This window comes from Camelus dromedarius, chromosome 10, assembly GCF_036321535.1.
Source record: "Camelus dromedarius isolate mCamDro1 chromosome 10, mCamDro1.pat, whole genome shotgun sequence".
Classification (NCBI taxonomy): Eukaryota; Metazoa; Chordata; class Mammalia; order Artiodactyla; family Camelidae; genus Camelus; species Camelus dromedarius.
This window is the reverse complement of record NC_087445.1, coordinates 59,465,380-59,484,768: the sequence shown is the minus strand read 5'-3', so window position 1 is coordinate 59,484,768 and position 19,389 is coordinate 59,465,380. Positions and strand designations below refer to the sequence as shown.

The 19,389-nt window shown below is 45.6% G+C and overlaps 1 protein-coding gene and 1 pseudogene across 40 annotated transcripts in view; both read left to right on the top strand.

The window, feature by feature from the left end:
* Window positions 1–2,234, top strand: LOC116152528 (large ribosomal subunit protein uL13-like; annotated as a pseudogene).
* Window positions 2,235–11,682: 9,448 nt separating this feature from the next.
* The window catches only part of SUSD1 (sushi domain containing 1), a 145,683-nt gene continuing 137,976 nt past the window's right edge, over window positions 11,683–19,389 (top strand). For 14 of the 40 annotated variants that reach the window (XR_004136334.2, XR_010382778.1, XR_010382777.1 and 11 more), the window contains exon 1: window positions 11,687–11,875. Coding sequence is in view for 26 of the 40 variants with exons in the window: in XM_064490415.1 (XP_064346485.1) it covers window positions 11,770–11,875 (106 nt within the window). In the remaining 14 variants the exon portion in view is untranslated. Of the gene's footprint in view, window positions 11,876–19,389 lie in introns of all 40 variants that reach the window. The other 26 variants (XR_010382774.1, XR_010382782.1, XR_010382775.1 and 23 more) reach the window with 5 other exon arrangements.

Genomic DNA, 19,389 nt, shown 5'->3' with positions numbered 1-19,389 from the left:
ATGCAGACCCAGCCCTCAGTGCAGCAGCACCTGGACACGGTTCACAGCAGATGCTGGCAGGCCTGCCCAAGGCTCTGCAGGGCCTGGGGCAAGAGTAAACATACCTCATATCGAATAATACATCTTCCTACAAAATTGAAAAGTAAGGGAAAACCTCGGCAACTTTTATACGACTAGAAGTTGGCAGACTGTTAAGATGACTAAATCTAATTATTATTGCACACGTCTGGGTGTTCTGTTGAGTAGCCTGGGATGTTTGGATGAGTAATAAAATAAAGGCATACACAATGTATAAGATTTATATATGTTTACCATAAAAAATTTTTGCTATTCATTTCAGCAAGATTATGTTGACATATTAAAGATGTTCACATAATTTGTGCTGGTGTGAGAGTGAATGTTCAAAGTAGAAGTTGGAAAACTTTTTCTATGGAGAATTAGACAGCAAAAATTTCAGGTTTTGTGTGTCATTTGGTTTCTGTGAAAATTACTCAACCCTGCCACTCTAACATGAAAGCAGCTGTAGACAACATGTGAATGATGCGTGATGTTCCAATAAACCTTTATTTACAAACCAAAAACAGGTGGTAGGCCTGGTGTAACTCTGCCACATTAAAAATAAAATGTGATTGTGTTCACAGGGTACAAAACTTGAATACATTTGATCAAAAACAGTAAATCAAGATCAAATTTTAAATTCTTTTAATATAATTGAGTAAGTTGTTTTCTAAAGTATTCAAAATCCTCTTAAAATGGAGAGTAAGATACAAATTGGTTAATATCAATATTTTAAGTCAAAATCATTTAAATAAAGCTGATTTGTAATTTAATGTTGTAAAGGTTTGACTAAATGTATAAAATCAGAAAAGAAATCTATAAAACTAAAACTATTCACAGGTCTAGCCTTTAATACTTATTTAGTTGCCAACAATAAAGAACTGGTATCATGCATCATGCACATTAGATGTAGAGGGATATGTTTACAAATTCAAGTCATATGAATTGTTAATATTGCAAAAATGTTTCTTAGCTGTCAAGGGCAATTCTTGCAAAAGCTGTACAAATCTGTGAGTACCTCTAGAGGCATGAATTAGATACAATGTGAAGAAAAACAGATAGTGGACCCTCAACACTACCTGAAAATGGTATTTCATCACGCAGGAATCTGTTATGTTCATACTATCGCAGAGAAGGGATTTCTTAAATTAATCTGTCTTCTCTCTTTTTTTAAGTACTTCAGTTCTCAGTCCTCCTCACCTTTTGAAGCCTCTGCCTCTGATGTCAGCAGTGATACAATGAGAAACTTTCTGGGCATTTGGAAACTGCCACCTCTTGTTTCAAGAATGTGGGGCAAGAGATGTGGAGAAACATTTCCTGAGGCTGGGTGGGGTTGACCACGGGGAAGTGGACATTTAGAGTTACAGGCTGCTTATGCCAAAGCTGTGACTAGAAGACTGGGTGATTTTTAATAAATTCATCTTCATGTTTTTGCCAAGCCTTTCTTTTCTTCTTTATAATTTTTCTGTATTAAAATGCTTTACTTTCCCAGGTGGTAGCAGAGGGTCAGGTCCTGGTGCTGGATGACCCCGGCCATCTCCCTGGGCAGCTGGACACCCATCACGGTCAACCAGGTACTGCTGGGCTGGGAAGTGGTGGTCATGCGCTGTGAGGGCGTCAACATTTCCGGTGATTTCTACAGAAACAAGTTAAAGTACCTTGCAAACTCTCCTCTGCAGGAGGATGAACGCCAACCCATCCTGCAGCCATAACCACTTCCGGAGCCCCAGCTGCATCTTTTGGATGGTGCATGGCAGTCTGTCCCCAGGACCAAGTGATACCAGGCCACCCTGAGCACCTCAAGGTGTTTGATGGGACCCTCTAGCCCTATGACAAGAAAAAGCAAAGGGTGGGTCCTGCTGCCCTCCGGGCTTGCGTGTGAAGCCCGAGTGAACGTTTGCCCCCCGGGGTGCCTGGCTCACAGGGTTGGCACTGACAGCCCCCTGGAGGAGAAGAGGAAGGAGAAGGCCAAGATCAGTTACAGGAAGGAAGAACGGCTCATGAGGCTACAGAAACAGGCTGAAAAGAAGGGGGAGAAGAGAACTGACACATACACAGACGTCCTCAGGACCCTCCGCTTCGTGTCTGAGCCTGATAAAGACTGGTCGTTTATTCCTCAAAGGATAAAAAAGTTCCATAATTCACTGCATTACTTTCATAATCAGACGATGAAGTAGAAATTGCTATTTTGTGCATAAATACATTAAAGGCTTAAGAATACGTTTGTAAAGGTGGGGCCCTCTGAGAAGCAGGGTTCGGGGGGTGCTCCTCTTGCTTCAATTCAAGAGCATCCGGGTTTGGAGACATTTCCTGGGGAAGCTCTTTGAGAGCACAGAGGCTTAGGGCCGGGCACGAGCAGGATTTTCCTTTTAAGTTCTGACTTTATTCTCTGAGTATCTGTGGCAACTCAGATGTGTCCATCCCTTAGCAAACTTCTTTGCAGTTTTTTGTTTTTGTTTTTTTTTCTTCCGAGGAAAGTCCTTTTCTGTCTATCTTGTGTTCCCTTTTCAGTCCCCGTTTTCACCTGTTGAAAACCTTCCCATCTTTTAGGGTCTGGCTTGAAGGCTTCCTCCTTAATGATACCTTTCTTGAGTGGGCCAGCTGGAAGGCCCCTTATCTGAGGCCCAACAGGCCTCTGTTTAAGCCAGACCGAAATGCTTCTTCAAAACTATGTTGATCTAGAAGCCAGAGTCCTTCCTACATCTTTGCAAAGGCTACAAAGGTCGTGTGTAGTTTAAGAAAGCCCTGGAATCTCCTTGTCTCATACCTCCCTTTTTGGACCACCATGAAGAGGTTCTGGGAGCTAGCCTGAGGTGACTTCAGGCTCATTATTCCCAGGTGAGATGGAGAGTTGGTCTCCAGAAAGTCATTTCTAGTGTTTTCTGGAGTCATTATGTTCTAAAAGACCAGAGGGTAGGTGCAATGGGCTGCATCCAACAACGTAAACAGTGATGGGCATGTGTTTAAGGTCCTACCCTTGATTTATACAAACTTCGTGTCTACTGTCAGGACCTGTGGGAAAAGATTTGGTTCTGCACTGATCAGACTAATCTCTAAGCACTGCATTCAGTTTGGGGTGTAAATAACTCTTTAGGTAGATGTAGTTTAAAACAGCAACAACACCAATGAAATAAAAAAGTAGTTTACCCAGAATGATCAGAAACTCAAGGTCACGTCCTAGAATGCCACGTAGACAGGAGTCTAGCTGGAATAAGTTTTGATTTGTGAAAATGCATGTTAGTTCAGTCGAAAAGGGAGGAATTCTGAAGAGCCAGTGTGCTCACAGGTTACAGTCACACCTGCTGTTTTGGCTGCCTGGCACCCTTTGCTCTTCTGATAAAACATTACCTTACATTTCCTTCGAGAACCACTCCTTCCCAGCTCAGTTTCCACGGTTTGGATCATATTAAGTCACTTGAACCAAAAGTCTCCTAAGTTGTACACAGCAGGGCAATGAAGCAGGACCCAGGACAGAGGAATTCTGACAGCAGCTGGTGAGTGGGTAGTAGGGGAAGCTAGTCTGTCTGGGCAGGTGCTGGTGGCCTGACTTAAATGATGTGTGACCACCTGTGTTTTGTGTGCGCATCTAACGTTTGCTGGCCTGTCAGCCTGATATTGGCAAGTTGTATTTACGAGGTAGCTACCATGATGAGAAAGAATAATTTGATTTAAAAATTGCCCATGAGTGCTTCAGGTTTATTTCACAAAACTGCCAGAGAAAATCAAAACATATGAAATCTTTTCAACTGGCTAATACATGCTTCTTTTCTCCATTACCCACTTTGGCACAGATTGAAAGTTTCTCACCCATATCCATTTTAAAACAACTGTGTGAGCAAGTCAGTACAATGTGGGTGTCATCAGAGTCCTGGAGACAGCGTGGGAGACAGTCACCTGGGGATAGATCATCTAGGAACCACCGAGCCCTTGAATGAACAGGAAATGAGACATGTAGGGGGATGACTAATCTGAAATTTTTCTACATTGGCTTCCTCCAAGGATGCACAGCTGAGCTGAATATTAACATTCACTGGTAACCTAGGACAGACAGTGACTGACTCCAATCTTTCCTTCCTTCCTCAAATATGTAGAATACTTACTAGGTGTCATGAGTTTTGCCAGATACCAGGATAGCTGGTTAATACGGCACTCACCATAGCCTTGAGCAAGACAACTAAATGCAAAAAAGTGACTTACAGGGGGACTTTGGGAGGGGAAATCTACACTTACTATTAATGCATTTCACTGTGTGTAAATAACGCCTCACTTTAAAAAAACAGGAAGAACAACAACCAAAAAAGAATCACTTAAAAGCAGTACTGGAAATCCAGGCAGGGTACTATCAGAGCACCAAAATAGAGATGCTCTGTGGAAGATATAAAGCAGATGTGATCAGATTCACACAAACACGGAAGAGCCAATGCACCCACAACCCCATGAAAGCAGAAAGAGCAGCTCTCCAAAACAATGAACTTTCTGGTTAGAACACCAGAATAACTTCAAGTGCAGAGGCAGTGGGAAAGGGAGAAGGAACTGATATGATGGTGAGCTGGTAATTAATTCACAGACAGCAAACATCTGCATCTGTTTTCTGCCTTAGAAGTGTTGAGTCCTGAACATTTTCCCCAAGTGAAAAAAAATTTTTTTTTTCCAAGTGAAAATTTTAAGTAAAGCTCACTGCTTACCAAACAAGATGAGAGTTACGATACACGAGAAAAGTAGCCATTTTGCCCATTTTCCCCTTCCCGCCCTCAAAACCATGGGACCGCTGTACCCAAATCTCCCTTTACTCCTGAGAAAGCAGGGATTCTCTCCTGGGCTGAGGAAACATATCCAAACTACTAATTCTACACAAATGTGATTCTCATGTAAATAATGACAGGCAATCAAAAGTCATGAAACAACTGGCAGAAGACTCATCAGCTCTACAAATAAATGAACAACCTCCAGATGAAGCAGCTAATCGGGAAAGAAAAGAACTTTCAAATACTACAGTGATATACTCAGAGGAATTAAAAAAGCTCTCACATTCACAGAAATAAAAGCGTCCTAGCAAAGGAAAAGGTTCTTGGAAATTAAAAGCTTAGTTGCTGAAATAAATATTTCAACAGATGAACTGAAGAGCAGAATGGGTGTGGATGAAGATCAAATTAGTGAACAGGAGGACTGTGTCTCCCACATTCAGTAAACAATGGCAAAGAAGATGAAGAGAATAAGATAAATTCTGTGCCAGGGAGGTCAGAGGCAAGCTTTTAGAAACTGCCTACCATACACCCCAGAAGGGACACACAGAAAGAACTGAGAGAATGAAATAATCAAAGAGTTCAAAAGAAAAAAATGTCTCTGCTCAAATGTACAAATTGAAAGGGCCCAATGAGTGCTGGGTAAGAATGATGAAAAACTACATCCTCGTGAAATTTCTGACTTCCAAGGATAAGCAGAAAGTCCCAAAGCTTGGGACGAGGGTCGTGGGAGATACATCACCTGGAAAGAATTGGTAATCAAATTAGCCTGGGGTTCTCGTCTGCAACACAAATGCTAGAAGACAAAATTCTGAGGGAAAATTATTTTGAACCCAGAATTCTAGATGCCATTACCCTATCATTGAATTATTTTGAATTCAGAATTTGAAACTCAGTTAATCTGTAAGTAAATTATGAGAGCAAAATCAAGATATATTTGAAAATGGAAAGATTCTGAACATTTACCATCCAAGAATACTTTCTGAAAGAGATGCTCAAAGATGTACCAGAAGATGAAGGAGGAGGAGGGTGAAATAGGGAGAAACAGGGCACAAAGAACAGCAGTTAGCAAAGAAACCAGTAAAACCTGTAGCTAAGTCCACTCCAAAATAATTGAATAAGGTTTGAATCATTGAATAAATATTTTGAAGACTGCACTGTTTCCCAGGGTCAGTGACAGGGGTCTTTGCTGTCAGCTGGTTTTTATCAAGCGATGTCCAGCTCCATCAGCCTTCACAGCTGTTGTGGGCTTCCTCAGCAAATGTGTCAGTCTCTGCTGGCTGTGCCCCACTTCTCCCCAGGGGTGTGGGTGGTTGCAAGGGTCCACAGGCTGATTCTAGGTCCGGAAGTGGGCTGTCAGCAGGCTTCCTTTCAGGGTTTGCGGAACAAACAGACCAAAAGCTGAGGCTTCCTGAAGTGAGGCAGGTGACTCAGTGTGTGTGTGTGTGTGTGTGTGTGTGTGTGATTGGGTGACAGAGCCCCAGTCTCACTTGGTGTTGCCCCTACCTCTTGAGGTCAGGGGGAGGTTGGGTGAATACTCTGCTGGCTGCTCCCTGAACTTCAGTTGGAGTTTCTGAGGTTTTGCTTCCAAATCCAAATCTTCCTCTCCTCCAGCTCCTGCTGGTGGGATCACAGGGTGTCTGAGATCCATCAGAGTGCACTTGCCAGTGTAAAGAGAGGAGGGAGGGCATGACTGTCCTGGGGGACTTCCCTGCTCCACGAAGTCATCCCTTTACCACCCACGTTGGGTTTGCTTTTCTGAGCACCCTGGTCTTCTGGGCGGGCTACACGTCAGACAGCATGGTTTCTAGCACAGCCCCGTCTGGCAGCCGATAGTCTATTTGCTACCCAAGCTCCACAGACGAACTCCCAGTAGTGTTGTCTGAGTGTGTGTTTGGGAGGAGGGAGAGGCATGTTGAGGAAGGCAGGCTAATCCTGCTGTTTTCCACGTGGCAACAAAATGTCTGAGAGTCACTGAGCTTTTAAGAATGACAAGTCTAGAAAACATATGTATGTATATATATGACTGAGACATTAAGCTGTACAACAGAAATTGATGAAACAATGTAATTGACTATACCTCAATTTAAAAAAAAAAAATGACAAGTCTACCTGTACTTGACTTAGAGACAGTCATCAGCAGGGCATTTCTCCATAGAGACAGGTCCCCGTTATCAGTCTTGACAAATCTCCCTGAGATGATGATTCCATTCTGGGACTGTCAATGTGGCTTCTTTCAAGAGGACTCGTTGTGTTCTCAGATGTCGTGTCGGCCAGGGACAGACATGTGGGAGAGACCTGTGTGAGCATGGAGTGGGGGGTTCCAGAGGGATTCACTTCCATCTGTTTCAAAAAGTTTGTCAACCAACATAACTCACAGGCTTCAAACATTTAAATCACTCCTGTTAATGCAAACTTCCAGCAACAAGTTCAACACCAGAGTAGGTCAAACTCATTACAATTAGATATTACAGCTAATCTAATATTTGGTAAACCAAATACCCACAGGTAAGCAATTTATTTATAATTTGCAAGCCTGCTAGTGGTATTCCCAGGCCAGCCCCTGGGGAAGCAGTACGACATTTCTGGTCAGGAGCGTGATGACCAGGCAAGGGATTTTTCCAGGAAAGCTGCAGGATGTTTGGGATCCAGACTCCCTGTCCCTGTCTTCTTCTGGTTTTATATTGCATCCAGATGAGAACCCACCAGGCAAAGCTCAAATTTCACATTGTAAGCAGACACACTGAAAGGCAGCCTGGGGGAAAACTCTAGAGACACTGGACCAATGTTCACCTTCTGTCTGCCTGCCCTCTCCCTCCTCACATCCCTGGTTGCCTCATAACCCTCCAGGCTCTCTTGGAAACCCATCCACTTATGTCTCAGGGACTGGGGGATGGGGCTTTCCAAGGAAGCTTTCCTATAATTCTGATCTGCCAGGATCCAAAATTGATTTGGGGAATCCTATATGTTAGAGCCTACCTGGTAAAATTATAATTGGTACCTAATTTTTTTCTCATTGATTTCTAAAAAATCATTTAAACCACTTTTAAGAGTACAGTTCAGCAGTATGAAGTATATTCACATTGTTTTGCAACCATCACCACTATCCAACCACAGAACTTTTTTCATCTGGCAAAACTGACTCTCTACCCATTAAACAGCAACTCTCCATTCCCCTCTCCCCCAGGCCCCTGGCAACCACCCTTCTACTTTCTACCTCTATGAATTTGACTACTCTAAGTACCTCACAGAAGTGGAAACTTACAGTATTGGTCCTTTTTTACCTGGCTTATTTTACTTAGCATAATGCCCTCAAAGTTCCTCTACAGTGTAGCATGTGTCAGAATTTATTTCCTTTTTAAGGCTGAATGATTTTCCATTGTATGGCTATAACATATTTTGTTTATCCATTCATCCCTTGATGGATATTTGGGTTGTTTCCACCCTCTGGCTGTTGTGAATAATGCTGCCATGAACATGGGTGTTCTCTGTTGTCACAGAGTGTTTTGATTGTGTCACAAGATGCATTAGGATAGACTTCAATATTTCTTAATCTTCAAGGATGGACAACAGGAACAAATCGGGAAGCTGTCTTGATTGTGTGTCCCTTCCACTATATTGGTCAGTAATCTCAATAGTTTAGGTGGGATTTAAATATTTTGTCTAACCACATGAAGACCCACTGATGAGTAAATTATTATAAAAAATTTTTTAAAAAAAGTTAAAAATTGTTTTTTTTTAAAGTGTGGAAATGGATAGTTTTTCTAAAGGGCCAGGAAACTGGCTTTTGGTGGCCTGAAGCCTGAAGAACGAGCAGATTACAGTGAACACTATGTACACAGATGAGGAAAATAAAATGCTTTTAACTGGTAAGAAATGTACTTTCCATTTTTTTTCAACAATTCCTACATAGCAGTTCTGGAGTAAATTTAAAAATATAAAATCTGCACATGATATTAATTTGTGAAAATAATAACTTACAGTGTGCACATAATTTTAAAAATCTTTAAATTACATGTCTTTTTTTTTTTTTTTAAACTCTACCTGCCATGACTTTTAGTGGACTTTTTTTGTGGAGAGCATGAGGTAAATCTAGTTCAATGCAGTTCTCAAAGCTATCTGGTTTACTGATGTCATTCTTTCCTGTTTGAAAGCACTGTTGCCATTACTTAGCTGGTGTGTGTGTGTGTGCGCGCGCGCGCGCGCGTGTGTGTGTGAGAATCTCTGGCCGTTTTGCTGCGGTTTGGGAAGCAGGGGAGAAAGATCTTTCAGGGTTTATGATGCCATCTTGAAGCCAGAAGTCAATTTTTTCTTTGAAGAGTCATTACAATGTTGATATCACGGAAAAAAAGAGCTCTCTTTAAATTGGCTTTTAGAAGATGTTGGTGTATTGGCCGTGCTTTCTTAAAAGAACATTTTTCTTAAGCTAAATATTTTCTCGGTGGGCAATAATCCTACTGCTCCAAAATTAACACTGGTTCAATATTGTCTTTTAGTTCTAGTGACAAATACTGATGAGGAGATAATATTTCATTTTGCGATTCCATGAACTCACCATTGGGTAGGGTGTGGTTTTTTTTTTTTTTTAAACAAAAAAAATTTGTGTGAAAGCCAAAAATGAGCCAATAAAAAGACCTGCTGAAGGCCACACAATCTAATGTAGAATATAAGGGTATCATGGATTGTACTAGTGTAAAATTTACAAACTATTAAAAACATGGTTCATGAAAACGTAAAATGAAAACAAGTTTTTATTTCAACTAATTCATTCATGAGGGACTCGGCAAGATATTGACTTCAAAGGAGAACTAGTAAGATAATAAGGTGCAAAGGGAAATTTGAAGAACATATATATATATATATATATAATACAATATGTATGTATATTATGTATATATTTCAGTTAGGAATGATGATGTGAATTTGCTAACAGATGCAAAACTGGTTAACTGGTTACTATTATGTAAGACAAAATCTAATTAGGTTTATCTTATTTTTACCTGGCAGAAATCACCTGTATCTGTACTGGAAAAAATAATTTGCATTGATTGCTATGGACAAGAATCTTTTGCATTATCATCAACTTTCTGCAAGTTAACTTTACCCCTATTGAGAAAGTCCATCAGAGGTACAAGATTCTACAGAATCAGATAATCTCCAGAAGGGCTCCTACATGACACATGAACCCGACTGAAAAAACCTACGGAATCTCTTTTGCCTATTTCCAAGTTTTGGGTATTTTCCCCTGACATCACTAATTAAATACATATATATGTAATTTATGTGCACATATTTATACACATATATACACAAACGTATTTAAATTTATTTATTCATTCTGCAGGGGGGCATGGCAGAGAAGGAGAGATATAGGTTGGCTTAAAAATGTCTTGAATGCATTTTTGTCGAGACAGTTACATGATTTCAAAGTCCATGGAAAGCCGAGCTTAACAAAAAACCTCCCTAAATAATATGAGATAGACTGCTATCCCTGCACTGTTCACCTCCTACTACTCTAATCTTTGCTGAGCAAAAAATAATTAGCGAGAGAGCCTGCTCCAAAAGGGCCTAGGAAGTTTATTTTTAACTCCTTCTTTTTAAGGCTGCGCAATAAGTTTAGCCCTTATATGGGTGTGTTCATGGGTGGTTAAGGTTAGAGCCAGCGCATGGCACAGAGAGAAAGCAAATGAGAAAAGGGGTGAAGTGGTGGGCGTGGGGCGCTCTGTCTTGGGGAGCGCCACAGGCACCCCAAGCTGAAAGCCTTCAACCTGGAACTTATTTTTTCTCCCCCTGCAGCCTCTCCCTAGCTCAGTGACTCCCACCACCATCAACCCCGTTGCCCAAACCAAAAGTTTAGGCGGCATCTGTAATTTTTCTTTCCTTGTCTATCACATTCTACTGGTCATAAAATCCAGTGGATTCCACCCAGTACCACTCTCATTTGCCACTTCTCTCCATACTCACTGCCAATGCCCTGCTCCTAGACCTGTCCTCTCTTGTCTGGATCCCTGCAGCTGCTCTAGGCCGGTTCCCTGCTTCCCAGCCCCAAACCCAATCGCACAGAGCAGACCCTGGGGGCTTTTCCTGATGCGGTCACTCCGCTTAAAACCCTGTGACTGCTTCTGAGCAACCTCCTTTACTTGATTTACGAAGTTTTCTTTCTGCAGCTCACTGCCTCTCTCCAGCCGGCCGTTCCCACTCTGAGGAGGTCCTGCTCCCGTTTCTAGAATGCGACTTGTCTGTGTCTGCCTCTCTGACCGCTTAGATCCCTCTCCCGCGTCCTTCTCACCCTCAGGTCTCCACACTTTCTTCTTCCTGAAGCCCTCCCCGACGCCCCAAGCTGAGTGTCCTCGGAGCAGCAGAACTCCCGCCAGCTCTGTTGCCCCCGACGGTCTTGTCGCCCGGTCAAGTCTGTCGCCCCTGGGTGGCCTGGACCGGCGGCTTGTCGTCCTCTCACCTTGCCCTTGGAGCTCCAGCCCCCTCACCCAGCTCTTTTTCAGCTCCCGGAAGATTCCCGCTCCTTCTGCCCTTCCTTCACCTCTCTTCCTTTGCCACTCCGGGGGTGCCTCCCCGCGCGCCCCCTCGGCTTGGATGCCGCGCTCGTACCACACGCTTAGAGCGCGGGAGACCTTCACCCCGGCCCAGTTAGGGACTCTACGTTCAGCTGTGTCACTAGGGCGGCCCCGCCGGGTGTCCCCGGGAGCCCCCGCGCGCCGAGCGCGCAGCAGGTGCACGAGCGGGTGAAGGAGCGAGCGGCGGCGTGATCGTCCCCCGGGCGCGCAGGCCTGGGGTGGGGGGAAGGGCCCGCCACCCCGCCCCCGAGACCCCGCGGCGCCCTCCGCTCCTCCGCCCGGCGCCGGAAGCGGCCGGCCCGGCCCCCTCCTCGGGGCGCCCGCCGCCTTATCTCGGCGCCTCAGGGCCTCCAGAGGAGTCGCGGTAGCGCCAGGAGGGAGGCGGCGGCGGCGGCGGCATGGCCCGGGGGCCCCGGGGCTCGGGCTTCCCGCCCGGCCGCCTGCTGCCGCTCCTGCTGCTTCTCGGCCTGGCCGGCGGCGCGCCCCGAAAGCCGCGCGCGGACGGTGAGTGCGGGCGGGGAGCAGGAGGGTGGCCCGGGCAACGTCGGGCGCGCCCGGGCCGCTCCCGTGCTCCTGGGCCGGCCGGGCGGGGAGCCCGGGCGTGGGGCGCAAGGGGGGTCGGCTCCTGCCGTTGGGGAGCGGAGGGCGGGGCTCGGAGAAGCGGGAGGACCTCCGGGCCCCGCTTCCCCGCCTCCGCCCTGGGGCCACAGGGAGAGTGTGCCGCGCGGCCGGCCCACGCCCCCGGGGGACCTAGCGCGCTTGGGGGCTGGGCCGAGCGGCCGGGGGCCCGGGGAGAGCGGCGCCCCGCGCTCGAGGGCGTGGCAGGGCGTTCCGCCGGCACTGTCACGCTTCCGGCTCGGCTGCGGCTTTTGCACGACAAATTCTTGGCCCGAAGCAGTTTTCTTTCTACCTTTTAATTTTTGCCTCTTGATGAAAAACCAGATGCTAAGATAGTGAGAAAGAAGTGTAAGGAAATTTACGGGAATAAAGCGTTCATTAATCAATTCATTCATTCAATAGATGGATGGTCCTTGAATGGTTTCCCTGTGAAGGATGTAAGGTCTCGGTGCTGCACATCATTGAGCTCATATTCTGGAGAAGACAGACAAGCAAATAGTCCATTTCCAGACAATTAGAATAGTTTTTATCCCCCGTGCAGGACGCAGTGTTGAATGTGGTAGGAGTTATATGGAGGATTCAGACACGTAGGAAAGGTGGCATTTACTCAAATATAACTGTAATAATAAAGGCAGAGCACCATGAAAGCTCTGAAAAGGTGGGTGGTCAGAGGAGGGAAAGACTACATCTAACTTAATTAGGCATCTGGTGGCTTCATGGATGAAGTGACCCTTGAACTGGGCCAACAAGGATGGGTGATATCTGGGTATGGGAAGATGAGGAAAGACGTCCCAGCTCATAGCACAGGGCACAAGTATGTGTAGAATGAGCGAATTCCAGATAGAGGGGACGAAGTGAGGAAGCACATGCAGGTGCAGAAGCATGGGGCCTGTGGGTGCGGTTCAGTTTGACTGGTATGTGGGAGATGGGTGGGAAATGGGGGTGGAAAAGCAGATTGGATTTAACCACAAGGAAGGGTGTTATGACTGGCAGACCAAGATGTTTAAACTTAGCTATTCCTGGGCAGTGAGAAGCCTTTGGAAGGCTGTGGAGTGAGTTTTGGGAAAGGGAAGCTGGTGTTGCCGGGTTGAGCCTCCTCTCCCTGTGTTGGTATTCTCCCATTGTTCACAATCTGGTTTGATTAAGGGTGAGATTCCTAACAGTGGACAATGTGGGGATGTAGGGGCCATTGAGGGAGTTGTAATAGCTGTTCGAGAAGTACTGAGGCCTGGCCCCACAGTCACGACAGCAGGAGGTGAGGACTGCATGTGGATGATAAGGTGGAAATGGAACTGGAGGGACTTAATGACAGATGTTAAGGTGCAAGGGAACAGTAGGAGGGAGAGGGAACACTAAGGTGTGGGGACTGGGTGGTTTGGGTATGTGGTTCCATAGGAGGAGAAAAAAGATTTGGGAAGGAAGATGACTGGTTGTTTTGGATATCCTGAATTTGATATGATGTTAGGACTTTTGGAGAGATGAAATCAATGGAGCGTTGAGACTGTGTGTGCAAATGATGGAGACTCAATGGCCGCTTGAAGCCTTGAGGTTGATGAGAGTAAGAGGGCCAAGGATGGATTCTTGGGAAAGACCAAGTTTCCAAGGTAGATGCAAGTGCAGGAGAAAAAGCCTCAGCCACATAGGTTGGAGGAAGCCTGGGCTAGTAGAGCATCAAGGAAACCAGGGGAGGGGAAGCTGAGGGAGTGGAGATTGAGAACAAGGCTTTGGACCTTGTGACTCTGGTCAGTGGGGGCCAGAGCTGGCAGAGCATGGAGGGTGAGAGCCAGATGCAGGGGGTTCCAGGGAGTGCAGGACCATGGCTGCAGAGTAGATAACTCTGTAAAGAAGGTAGAAGGAAAGAGAAGATAGCATTCAGTAGGGCTGGCCCGATCAGAGCAAGATTTTTTTTTGTTGTTGGGGGTGGTGGTAAAACATTCTCCAGCACATTTTAGAATGAAGGCCATTAGTCAGTAGAGAGGGAGAAACTGAAATACAAAAATAAAAGATATTTAATGGAGCAGGTCAAAAAGCAAAGTTGCTCTACAAGTGGGAAAGCTTGGTAGGCAGAGGGGAGGAAGGGAGAATGGAGAACTGCTCTTTCTTCCCCCCAACAGCGAGCTACCTAGTGAGTGCTGTTCATTTTTCAAAACCAGCCCAGTTGTCCTCCCTCCTGGAGGCCCCTTGGAGTCACCCAGTTCCTTCTGCAGCGCCAGCGACACCACGCCCTCGCCTCACCTGGTCCCATATTGTATGAGACACTACACGCTTACTTATATATGTACATATTTATATATGGTACTCTTACTCTATACACTTCGGCCGTATTGCAGTGATACTGTTACTAGACTAAGAAGTCCTTTTGAGTAGGGTATTAGGGATCTGATAGGGAAATAAAATCTGGAGACCATCCATATAAGAACAGGCAAAGGCTGTTTATTCAGAGCTTGCAGGAGAGTCTAGCAAGACTTAACATTTGTCAGAGACTCACAGGCAGGCTGTGGAGTGTAAAGCTTTATAGTGGAACGAAGGGGAAGGCGTCAGGAGTGCCCGGGTTGCTGCGTGTTGGCATGGGGAAGCTGGAGATAGCTTCCCTCTAACGGCAGGCGTCCTGTGATTGGTTGGAGGAGCGTATTTGGCTTTCTCTGATTGGTCCTAAGGCAAAAATTAGGGAAGCTGGTTGATATTGATTAAATCCTGACAATTTGGGTTTTATTGCTACAGAGGTTGTGGTTTGACTTCCCAGATCCATGGCTGCAGACTGTGGGTCAGAGTTCTGTTTTTATGTATGGTCTGGCCATTGTCCATTTGTATATTCAGTCTCTCACTGGGAACATGTGCTAAATTACATTTAATTGTTATCAAAGATGTTTCAGGGAGGAGAGAGTGAAGGAACCTAAGTCAAATGGCCTGAGTGCGAGGAACCTGTGAGACCAGAGTTGGTAGAGCAGGAGGGTGTCGGTGGGTGGGTGGGGTGCCAAGCCCTGAGGGTGTAGAGAGGTTAGGAATGGGTGAGGAGGTGTGGAACCAGTCAGTCCTGTTTCTTAACCTTTCTCTGGCTTTGCTCTGACTCTGGGAGTGGCTGGGGAACTTGTTGGCTCAGGCCTGGCTGGGGTTTGGGAAGGCCAGGGGATGGGCAGAGGCCTTGAGACTCTTGGAAGAGCGATGCTGGAGAAGGCTGGGGAAGTTGTTCTTGCTGTATGAAGTACACCTGAGTTCACGAATCATGAATCGCAGCAGCATATTCACTGTTCAGAGTGAGGACGAGGAGGAAAGAGGGGAAATGGAGGGAGTACATTGTTTCAGAGTGACTTAACAGCTGGTTAAAGTAACAGGGCCGGATTAGAACTGATGAAGACGATCCCCACTGTGGCCTGTCTTCCCTCGCCAGGGACTTGGCACATCCTCAGCTTCTGGTCAAATCCTACAATGGGTTCCCAGCTCTCTGCAGCCCGAGATAGCAAGTGGCCTATTGGCCTTAGCTCTGCAGAGGAGACTGGGGCGGGGTGGTGGTGGGGAGGCACGGATTGCATGGATTAAAAAAAAAATGTGCAGCTTGCTCGACGGTGTGAGACAGCCTGTTAGTGGGTGACATGCAGGATATGAACCTAGGGTGTGGCTGCTTCACCCAGAGCTCGAAAGCATTGAGATTGGGCCCCTCAGCGTGGGTTGGTTCCTGGTCTGGAGGCCAGGTGTAGGGGCCCCACTGCAAGTTGGTCTTGTTCAAATAGGAAAGTGGACAGAAGAGGGCAAAAGGGCAAAAAGCAGCTGAGGGCCCGACAACCATTTTTCACAAGGAGAGGTTATGGGTTCTTGATAGGGAATGGCAGTCCCGGGCTTGGGCGGGGAAGGGGAGTGGATGAGGGTTCCCACTCCCCTGCAATGATTGATTGTACTGCTTGAAAGAGGAGAGTTCTCTGTCTTGGAGGCTGTGTTTTGTTTTGTTGTGTTGTGTTTTTTCTGTTAGGGATGTTGGAGAGGAGAGACTATGAGGTCTCTCTTGTTCCTTCTGTCTCTGGAATTTGATGCGGTCTCTGAAGAGCAGCACAGTTTTCCATCCTGTTGTAGAAGGCTTGCGAATGCTTCCTCTTCCTGAGTTTTGGGCCCCTTTTGCTTATCTCCTCAGGTCACTTGATCTGTTTCCACGTGCCTCCACGAGACAGGACCTCAGGAAGTCTGTGCAGTGGGTTTGGTCTGACCATGGATGGCTCGGATTAGATTAAGGTTTAAATTCAGGCTCTCCATTTGTGCTTTTAAACGTCCTTCTTCCCCTGACAGGGGACGAAATCTCTTCATTCTTTTGTCAAAGCCTATCTGCTGTTATTTCAAGAGTGCATGTAAGTTGTTGCTTGAGAACTGACAAAAAGCGCGAGAGTAGCTTGCTCAGGCTGGCAGCCTCCACTCCGTCCCCAGCTCTAGGTTTGCTTGGTGCATGGCGGAGAGGAGGGAGGGTGAGCAGGGCTGAAAGGGTGAGAAAGCTGAACTTCCTCCTTCCCAGTCAGTTATTACTCAGAAGGCTGGGAGGATTGTGGAAATAAAGGTTATTATGGTTCCTGGACTGTGAGTCCCAGAATCAGGTGAGCATCTGTCCACACAAAGATACTACTCTGGTTTTTTGCATCAGTGCAATTGTCCATCACTCTCTTCATTAGTATAATTGGGAGCTGGCCAGCTGTCAGTACCTTCATTTATTCATTATCAAAGAGTTGCTGAGTGGTTGTTATAATAATGTCTAACATTTTCTAATTGCTTTACGTGTATTACTCAGTTGCTCTTTAATCCTCACAACAACCATATGAGGTAGGTTGATTATCGTGCTTGTATTATAGATTTACATGAAACTGAGGCACAGAGGTTATCAGGATTACACAGCTAGCAAGTGGCTGAGCTGGGATTGTAGCCTCAGTGATCTCTCTCTTAACCCTGCTCTGAACCAGTGTGTCGAACACCGGGCACTGCTTCATGCATGACTCATTTCTAACAACAGTAACAATATCTATGGAAAGAGACATAAATATTCATGTAAATTAGCTCTTTGTCTAGTGCTTTAGAGTGCCTACAGCATTTCTATTTCTCATTTAATCCTTGCAACACGATCTCCATCTTACAGATTAAAACCAGAGCTCTGACAGTTTAACTTGCCTTCTAACACGTAGTCAGCGAGCATGAGAGAAGACTCCAACGCAGGTCGAGACACTGGCACCTGTCTGATCCTCTCATTGTTGCATGTGATTTTAGAGGGCTTAGTCATTGCAGAGAAGGGAAGTGAACCTAGGGGGGCAGCCCTCAGCCGGGGGACACAATCATAGGAACAAAGGGTACTTGTCAGGCTTTTCCTCCGAGATTTTTGGGGTCCCCACTCTCCTGCTTCTCTGCCAGTACTTCTAGGCATCCCTAGGGTGGAGGGACAAGGTGAGGCCCTGACCTCTGCAGACGGTCCCTCAGTTACTACAGGGCAGCCACCTCTCTGCTCTCTCCAGCAGAATCTGCTGAAGACAGGAGTAAGTCATCCTTAATGTGGATGCAAAGCTGTCCCTGACACAGTTCCCCCTGAGGTTCTAGCGAAGGCACAGTGATCCTTCCATTGGCCTGGAGGGTCTCTTCCCTTGGGTTATTCTCTGTCCTGTTGGTTCTATAGGTAGGCTGTGCATCAGGGTTATTCTCTGTCCCGTTGGTTCTATAACTAGGCTGTGCATCAGTCTAGACTTGGTGAAAGACGTCTTCAGTATTGCCTTTTTCTTTCCACAGGATTCTGACCCAGGTCCTTGAGATTGAACTAGACTTTCAAAGCTACTGGTAGTGTGGTCATCTGGGAGCTTCTTAGAGATGGAGATTCTCAGACCCCACCCCGCACCTCCTGAATCGGATTCTCTGGGGATTCTATACTAACACGCTCTCCGGGTATATTGACCAACTGCCTTGGTTTGCACCGAACTGAGGGGTTTCCTGGGACATAGGACTTTTAGTATTGAAACTGAGTTGAATTGGTTACCCTATTTCCAGGTGATTCTTAGCTGAGCTAGGAGCTGTTGACCAATGGACACTGTTGTGTGGTCAGAAACAGGCCTCCCCCATCCCTCCATCTTTCCTTGGTTTGGAGTTGTGCTTTCTGTTCCTTTCTTTAGGATAAGTTGTGGGTTTTTTTTGTTTTGTTTTGTTTTGTTTTTTTTTTTACCCCTAGAAGGCAATTTGGTCCCTCAAGCAATAAGAATTCAGAGGGCCTCCCTGCCAGACCGAGCAGACTCGGCTAATCATGGCTGAACAGGAAGCTTCAGCTGAGGTCCCTCTTCCTCTGGAAACCACTTTGCCTTCTGCAGGTGGTCTGGGAAGCCTTTGGTAGCCTGGCACACGTCTTGTCTTTTTTGGCAATATGGGGAACAAACATTTAATGACCCAAACATGCCAGGTACTGTTCTTGGGACTACACTTATGCTAACTTATTCTTAGTGGGTCTTTAAAACAGGTACCCAAAGAATGAAGCGTCAGAATATTAGAAGGTAAGGACTTTAGGGGTCCTTGAACCCTCTGCTGCTCAAAACATGGTCCACTTGGCAGCTTGGTAGAATTGCAAAATAGAGGGCTCCACCCCAGACCAGCTGAATCAGAGCCTGTGGTTTAACAAGCTCTGCAAGTAATTTGGATGTACTTAAAACTCTGAGAAGCACAGATCAAAAACTGAAAACCAGGGAGGCCAGGTGATTTGCTAAAAACCACACGATGACTTAGACTCAGCTAGATTTAGGATCAAATTCTGTCTCTCCAGTTGAGTGCTTTCCTATATCTGACTGACTTCCTGCAAGGCCATATTTTGAGGATCTGGTTCTATTTATTGAGTGAACTTGAACTTAATTCTATTTATTTAAAAACCCTTTAACTTCTGTCCTTCACTAATTCGGATTGGATTTCCTTTAATTTATGAGTGGGTGGTGCTCCTTTGCTTCTTAATATTTTGTGTTTATTAGATTCACTCAACAGTTTCATGATATATTTTCTATCTAATGTAAGTTTCTGTAACTGGATGGATATAGAAATGCTGCCATGTTTATAAAGACAAGTATTCCAGATAGGAAAAAGATCAAACATTTTACCGTGTTATTGTTTATTTCATTAGTACAGTGTTTATATATATCTGCTGCACTACACACACATGCTGGGGTGAGTGTTCATCTCTATATGGTTGATCACAGCTAGGTTTGTGGACGTGACCCAGGATCCATTATTTAAAAGGCATTTCCAGGATTTTGGTTGCATGTGATTATGAATTGACAGTGACCTTATGGTACTGTTTTAAAATGCACTAATGTCAAAATGGTTAAATCGATTTACCCACTATTGATGGGCGCTTAGTATGGGCACGCATTCCCACCTCAGCTCCAACTGTTGCCTCTATAATTGGGAGCCTT